At 34.0% G+C, this 8182-nt stretch overlaps 1 protein-coding gene and 1 pseudogene across 1 annotated transcript; one reads left to right on the top strand and one right to left on the bottom strand.

Annotated features, from left to right (window-relative positions):
* Window positions 1-1893: 1893 nt before the first annotated feature.
* Window positions 1894-5819, top strand: LOC108813385 (uncharacterized). The gene is made up of 14 exons (XM_018585925.2): window positions 1894-2158; window positions 2516-2597; window positions 2803-2906; window positions 3003-3129; window positions 3214-3308; window positions 3466-3589; window positions 3672-3752; window positions 3859-3957; window positions 4037-4192; window positions 4294-4348; window positions 4422-4492; window positions 4822-4866; window positions 5025-5156; window positions 5248-5819. Exons 1-14 carry the CDS (start codon window positions 2121-2123, stop codon window positions 5614-5616), a joined length of 1578 nt encoding a protein of 525 aa, XP_018441427.1. The 5' UTR covers window positions 1894-2120; the 3' UTR covers window positions 5617-5819.
* Window positions 5820-6437: 618 nt separating this feature from the next.
* Window positions 6438-8182, bottom strand: part of LOC108813386 (protein DETOXIFICATION 19-like) — a 2824-nt pseudogene continuing 1079 nt past the window's right edge.

Here is an 8182-nt window from a genome sequence, read left to right as displayed (position 1 = left end):
GCACATATCCATATCTAGTATTATATTTATACATTTTATAACTGTTAGAACCACACCGCAATTGTATCCTTTGTCCTATACTGTTCAATCCGCTGTTATCATTCGGAGCCTCAAAGCAAAAGTAATATATGTGTATATAAATCAATCTACATTAAGAAAATTGCTAGTAACAAATCTAGAATGGAATAAATCAATACTATTAATTTTGGATCTGACCAACTGATATTTGTTGGATCCAATTAAAAAAAATACAAGGAAGCAATGTTTAACTGGTTTTATACGGCATATTTATATAACTACTTAACCACTAATCTAACTTTATATATTACGAATCTAAACAACAGAGTAGAACAATATTTCAATAATATAATTACTTTTTTTTCTCTCTGCAGATCAGTTCATACTTTTTAGAAAAATAAACCATATATTTTTTAACTGCATCTAAAATGGTGGTTATGTACAGAAATGATACAGATGTACAGGAATGAACGTTAACTATATACAAATGTCCTTTAAAAACTGATCCGGATCCACTAAGTTATGTACACGAATGATACACAGTTAATGTGATGGTTATTCGCCGGCAACTCGACGGGTAAACGTGAAATGGAGGCAAACCGTGGTAAATTGACTTCACACAGTCAGTTGCTCTGAAAAAAAAAAAGCTCACTGTTTCGATGTTTCTCATTTGAAACTACTTTTATGTTATAGATCTATTATATTTAGGTCTGAATCCGTAAAATTATCAAACGAAACTGTGAGATCCTGAGAAAAAAAAAAGAAGAAAAATGGCCATCAAAAATCGCAGAGGAATAAAGGTTGAAGATGAGAGTATTTTTGTAAATTTTTGTATAATTAAACCTAACGCAAAAAATACAAATACAAAAAATGACAGTAATTTTCGTTGAACCCGCGACCTAAACCACATGTAGGAAGTTACTAACCACTAGACCAAACATCCACAATATTCTAAAGCACAAAATTAACATAACGGCTAAAGCATATAAATATATACTAGAGAAAAATTAAATATTCAGAGATATAATTGGTTACAGCCTGAATTTTATAAAAAAAATATTTCTTAAAAAATATAAAACAAAAATATATTCATCTTTTTAGGGCTGATCATAAATTTAGTTCAACTATTTGAAAAAATCGATTTGCGGATGCAGATAATGAGCATTTTATTCGGGGTGGGTGCGGTTGGTAGATTTTAGATTGCGGGTATCCGCCGACCCGAAAAGTATTTAAAATAAAAATAAAAATGTAAACACTTTTTTAAAAATATGGTAATTTAAAAAACAATTTAATTTTTAAAATATATAATTTTATTATAAATATAGTTTTTATATTTTTATAATAATTAAATTAAATTACCATATAAAAATATATTTATAATAAAAATTATATATTTTAAAAAATTTATAACCCGCGGATAACCGCAAAATTAAATGGGACGGGTGCCGGTACAAATTATTTGTTTGCAGGTTGTGCGAATCATATTTTTTGATCAAAACAAAATTAAAAGCCACGGGTTGGCGGGTTCGACTAGATCAATTTTTGAATTGCTATTATTTAATAAAATATATTTTGATTAAGATTTATACAAAAATATGATTATAAAGAAAAATACAAATATAACAACAAAGAAAACATAAATTTAAGAATTAAATTAAAATAAAATATACCCGCACTTTAAAGGGCGTGTCAGAATCTAGTTATTTTTAAAACTGATGAATAATTTTATTAGATTTTAGTTACTTTTTTCCAACGATTTTTATTTACTTTTTTCATGGGTTTATTGAAGGAGTGGATTTGAAGAATTTAAATATTAAAAAAAAATATATGTTAACAGAAATTGAACAAGAAAAAAATAACAAACAAACAATAGTCGAGGGAGCCTCGACAATTAACAAGACCAGAACAAAATCCGTACTAAAGCTTCTTCTTCTGTTGCTCAGAAAAAAAAAAGAAAAAAGCTTCTTCTTCTCTTTCAATTAGGGCTTCTTGTAGATTTAATTTAATCGAATTATCTCGTTTCGTGTTTCTTCGAATTGCCAATCGAGAGAAGGAATACATGAGAAAAGAGTGATTCGATTCGATTCGATTCGATTCTCGATATGGAGCAGTTTGTCAACTTCATCATTCGACCTCCAAGGTGAACGAACCTACCTCCTCCTTTAATCAATTAGATTTGATTTTTGAAAGTTTTTGTCTTTTCAATTTCGAGATTCAATCATCTTTAGGAATTGGGTTCCCTCTGAATTTGAGATTCCCTGACAAAAAAAAAAGTACCTTCTTCTCATCACAAGAATCAATTTTTTTTGTTTTGTTCTTTTGTCACACACGTGATCTCTCTCTGTCTGAAGAGTTAGTTACTATTCAGATTCTACTGGGTCCTAATTCTGAATCTTCTTTTTGGGAACGTGTCCATGTTTTTCTTTTCAACATGACTCACTGTTTTAAGAGATTTACATCAATAGATTGTCAGTTCAGTTATAATTTTGACTTGCAGAGCTGAGTACGACCCTGAACATGATCTCTTGGAAAAGGACTTTATGATGAAAGGTAGATGGTATCATAGGAAAGATTTGGAGGTAAAACTATCCTTTCTTCATTTGTTTCTATGACTCTTATATGCTTTCTACTAATAAATGGGATTTTCTAAGATGTGTCTAGTATACGGTCTTTGAACCTATAGTAAAGCATATGGAAGTCAAAGAAGATAATTTGAACTCCTAATTAGTTAATGTAAAGTGTTTTCATCAGCTAAGCTGTGTTTTTGTGCGTGTCAATGGGCAGGTTAAAAACAGTAGAGGAGATGTTCTCCAGTGTAGTCATTACATGCCTGTTGAACTCCCTGAAGGAAAGCCTTTGCCCTGTGTTATATATTGCCATGGAAACAGGTAACACAGTAGTGAATCAGGATTCTGTTTTAAATTTGTATCTCATTTTGCTCCTCTTCCTTTATTAATAAATGGTAGTTCAATTCTATTATTCAGTGGATGTAGAGCGGATGGTAGTGAAGCCGCTGTTGTGTTGCTTCTTTCAAACATCACAGTTTTCACCCTTGACTTTTCCGGATCTGGTCTCTCTGGCGGGGAACATGTCACCTTGGGCTGGAACGAAGTATGTGCTTCTTGAATCATTCCTTGTTTATCTCTTCTAATCTTCAATATATAATTGTTAAATATTTGTTGTGAGTGGTTGCAGAAGGATGATCTGAAGGCTGTGGTTGAGTATTTGCGGCAGGATGGAAATATATCCCTGATTGGGTTATGGGGGCGTTCGATGGGTGCTGTTACTAGGTTCGTTCTTCTGTCTTGCATCATCAAGTTTAAAGTTAATGTCAATGCAACCACCATAAGAGAGTAGATGAAGTTATAGAATAAGCAATTTATTATTGCAATCACTTTGCTAAACTGTGTTATATCATTTGTGTTGAATAATCCTTTCTGTTTACAGCTTGATGTATGGAGCTGAGGATCCTTCCATTGCAGGAATGATTCTAGACAGCCCCTTCTCCGATTTGGTTGATCTGATGATGGAACTTGTAGATACATATAAATTCCCTCTACCAAAGTTCACCGTAAGTAATATTTTTTTTCTGTCTTCCACATTACTTTTATTTTTTAATGGTTTTTCATCTCCTTCCACTACTGTATATTCAGGTGAAATTTGCAATACAGTTTATGCGTAGAGCTATTCAGAAAAAAGCCAAGTTTGATATAATGGATCTGAACACCATCAAGGTTGTGTTCATAAAAGCTCTCATGTTTTATAACATCCTTTTTTTTTGCTTGTCATCATGATCATGATCATGATGCTGGTTTGTTTGTTTATGTTTCCATGCTGCAGGTGGCAAAATCTAGTTTTGTTCCGGTTTTATTTGGACATGCCTTGAATGATGACTTTATCCGCCCTCATCATTCAGATCGTATATATGAAGCCTACGTAGTAAGTAACCAATTCTTGATAGTCTTATATGTTCTCTTCTGATAGCTTGTATGTAATTTGTATTTATGATTATTTGTAGGGAGACAAAAATATAGTCAAGTTTGAGGGAGACCATAACTCTCCACGGCCTCAGTTCTTCATTGATTCGATAAATATATTTTTCCATAACGTCCTTCAACCTCCAGAGGTGGTGGGGCCAACATTTTATGACCCATTGGATGATTACTTGGCAAAGGTATCGCAGCAACCATGTCGCATGTTGACTGTTTATTTTTTATTTATTTTTCTAACTCTACATGAATATTGCTGTCTATTTTTTTTTATTTTAATGTTCAGGGCAGTTGGAGTGGTATGTATGACACAACTATTCCACAATCCTCAATGCAGAAAAGTGAGTCATACTGATTATGAGTTTCAGAAATTTTGAGCTTACACGTACGTGACATCTTTTTGTCACTATTCAGGTTTAGCCTCGAGTAGCATCTCTGACGCAATCAATGAAGTCCGAACAAAAAGACCAATGAGTCGCACAGATGTCAGTAATTCTTTGACTAATCTGAGCTTTCTTTTTAAAAAATTGCTAATTCCCATTTCTGTTTACTGTTTACTTGAAGACAGTTTTGTGCATAGGTTTGGATGTCTGGTTTTCCATTTTTCTGGTCCCTTAGTGTTCCTAGTGCAAGATTTTAAAACACCATATTAGTCTGATTGTATAACCTGTACAGAAAGAATTTAAAAGCTTATGTGATTTAGTGAGTCACTTGTTACTTCTAAAATGCTTCCTAAGGCCAGAAGTTTATGGGTTGTTATTGTAAGCTTTCTCCCTCCTTTTTTTTGATGGGTTTGTATATTTACTTCCATCAGGTTCCTTCGAATGTTACATCTAATGATTCTCCATCACAAACTAAGGTATAAGATCAGTTTCTCTTCTTTTTTTTTTATTCGCTATTCTTGTGCTGTTTTTATTGGTTGCCACTACTCACCATGTTAACAAGTATATGGTCATTAGATCAATAAAACTAGAGACAGCTCTGTCATGGTGACCATCTTATATTCTTTGCAAACAGGAAAAAGAGAATCATGATGGGTGTGGCAGTTCATCTCCTCCTGATATGATAAGCTTTGATATGTTAAACGGCGATCAAGATGTAGAATATCACTTGGAGGACATCCCATCTAATGCAGAGGAAGAAGAAAGGGTGAGAGATCCAAAAGCAGACATTCTAACTAATATGTCTTCATGTTCTATTTATGACATTTATAAATAATAATCTTATTTACTTGATTCAGATGCTTATGAGAGCGGTGATGGAATCATTGAAGGACTTGGAAGTTCAAAGTCTTGAGAATAAAGAACCTCCGGAGAAGAGAGTTCACGGAAGCAATGCTTTTAAGACTGCACAGCAATCCCTCCTTTCTAGTGAAGTACCAACTTCAACTCAAGCGAACCAATCAGAGACTGATTCTGCTTCCAGTCCCGGGGATGCATTATTACCATCTTCTTCCGAGTCCAATGCACCAAGTGAGACGCCGGCTTCTTCGAGCGAGAAGGTAAACGAGACCGGTGACATATCAGCGGTTGCAAAGCCCACTGTGACAGTTGAACGTAGTAGTAGCAGTAGTAAATGGGATTTCAACTTCTTCAAAAACAGCAAATAATTCCACTTATTGAGTTTGATTTTGAAACTTGGTTAAGTCAATGCAAAATGCATATATGTCCAAAAGAAATAGTTGGTTTCTTTTTCAATGATTTGTTCATGATAGGTTAACATTCTTTGGCTTTGGTTATGGTTTTTATTCAAATGTTTGTACTCTTGGGTCTGCACTTTGTTCATTCCAAGTATTTGCTTAAGTTTACTTCATCCTCTTTCTCACTCGTGTTACAGACACATGATGATTCAATTATACTTTCTTTTGCATTGTACTGTTTTTTGTCTTGTTTCTTGAAGACAATAAGAAATGGGTTTCAAAGTTAAGTTTTAGAGTGATGATGGACTATGTCTATGTTGGTCCATGAATATAGAAATAAATAAGGAAGGTACGTAGCAACTCAAAGCATGTGGTGAGCCACTAATTTAGCGTTGGGAGTCAGTGCCACTGGTTAAAGCAAAATTTATGTTTTGCTTGTTTGTGATGTTGTGTTTTATTTGTGTGGTGAGGATGTTGAATACTATATCCACATGTATATCGATCACCATTAATGAGCAAAATCTTCTTGACTATGTAAAAAAAGAACTGCAGAAAACAAACACCAATGTTATTTTTTAAAAACAAATTTATCTGCAGTGTCAGAAACTTAACAGTCAAATCGTCAAGTGTCACTCAACCCGCGCAATATAACCCTTTGTAGCCCTGTCATATGTGTATGTGAGGATTGGTCCAAAGTATTTGAAGGTTTTCTAAGAAGTTGAGTTTCAAAGACAAGTTTCTAGTGATGCTGACCACGGTCCAAATTTGAGGACCAGATTTTCTCTCTTGCATACCAAGAAACAAAGAGAATTTGTAAAAGAGGAAACTTCCGAATATAGTAAAAAAACAATGATATTATTAATCTGGTCCACGATGACATAATCTTCAGACCGAAACATCTAGCTTTTTCCACTTCCGGAAAATTGTCACAAGCATGAGTGATGAACATTGACAAAATATACCAATTATCATACCAATCCATAAACCCTGTTTTCACCAAAACAGTAAATCAAAAATAAAAACACTATTATTTTCTTTATTCTTTTCAAAATTATTATTTTCTTTATTACCAATTTCATAAGACAGTACCTTGGCATACAACCTCAACTTAAAACCACAAAAGGCCGCAATAGGCATTCCAATTAAGTAGAATGTTCCCAAATTTATAAGTGTCACTACACGCTGCCATCCGCATCCTCTAGCCACTCCTATCGATTAAGATATATAAACAGGAAACAATAAGTTTTTTCTTTGTTTGGTAATTCGTAACAATAAGGATCTTTTACCTGATAGAACACTTTGGACTGAATCAAGAGTTATAGTGGCAGCTAGAAAGAATCTCAATGATGCAAACTCTTCTTTGATCACATGACTACTGCTGAATAACCCAACCCAACCATCGTGGCCTACAAGTAAAGCAACCACTAGGCCGAGAGCAAGAACTAAAGACAACTTTACGGTTATAGAAGTCGCTTTTTTTGCGCCTTCTACATTTCCTGCTCCAAGCTCGTTTGACACACGTGTACTGCAAAATTTGTTAGTTACTCTTTCTTATATATATATATATATATATATATATAATTGTAAGAGAACATTTGTTTTGAAACGATTGATGAGATGACTGACCTTGCAGCTGCGCTAAGGCCACATGTTAACATGTAGCTAACCGCTTCCGTGTTGACACTGAATTTTATTTAACATTACACAACAATGAGCTATTTTTTATTGATATGAAATAGAACAGTAATTAACTTAATAGCTATATAAAGCTTACCCATATAGCTACCAAAGATGTGTGATTTCTGGATTAGGCATCAATCCTGCCAAGAGTACAAGAATCTCGAACGCCCAATATTCCAAACTGTTTCAACAAGATAGTCCACTCTTAAAACTTAGACAAACATATGAAGTCATATATGTACTTGATAATGGTTATGATCTGACGTACCATACCATAGCAACAGAAGGGAGGCTTAATTTCAGGTTTATTACTACATAACGGAATGACTCCAACGAAAATCCGGTCCAAGTTTCCTTAAACTTGTCTGAACAGATCACATAAGTTCCAAGAGAAAGAAAAGCTATCCACATTGAAATAGATGTAGCTATTGAAAGCACCAATGAATCCAAGTCCAGCAAAATAGACCAGAACATATGAGACACCAATATTAATCACCAAGGGAACAATCGAGAAGATGACTAAAGGAGTAACGATTGATTGTGTTTGGCAAAATCTCAGAATGTTTTGTAAAAACCCGCAAGCAAGTAAACCGGGAGCTTGGTACTTCATATAGAGGGCAGCTTGTTTTGATATGTTAGGATCTTGTCCGACAAGTCGGAGAACGGATTCTGTGAAGAACCAGAAGATGGAGATGAATATAGTGAAGACTAATGAGACAATGCAAGATGACTGCAGATGAAGCCCCAACATTCTGTAGTTTTTTGCACCAAAGCCTTGTCCACATAATGTCTCAAGTGCTCCGCTTAACCCTATCTAAAAATTTAAACGACATTAAAGTATATGTTTTTAACTATT

The sequence above is a fragment of the Raphanus sativus genome, chromosome 6 (genome assembly GCF_000801105.2).
Source record: "Raphanus sativus cultivar WK10039 chromosome 6, ASM80110v3, whole genome shotgun sequence".
Classification (NCBI taxonomy): domain Eukaryota; kingdom Viridiplantae; phylum Streptophyta; class Magnoliopsida; order Brassicales; family Brassicaceae; genus Raphanus; species Raphanus sativus.
The sequence above is the reverse complement of the archived record's forward strand: the minus strand, read 5'-3'. Positions and strand labels throughout refer to the sequence as shown.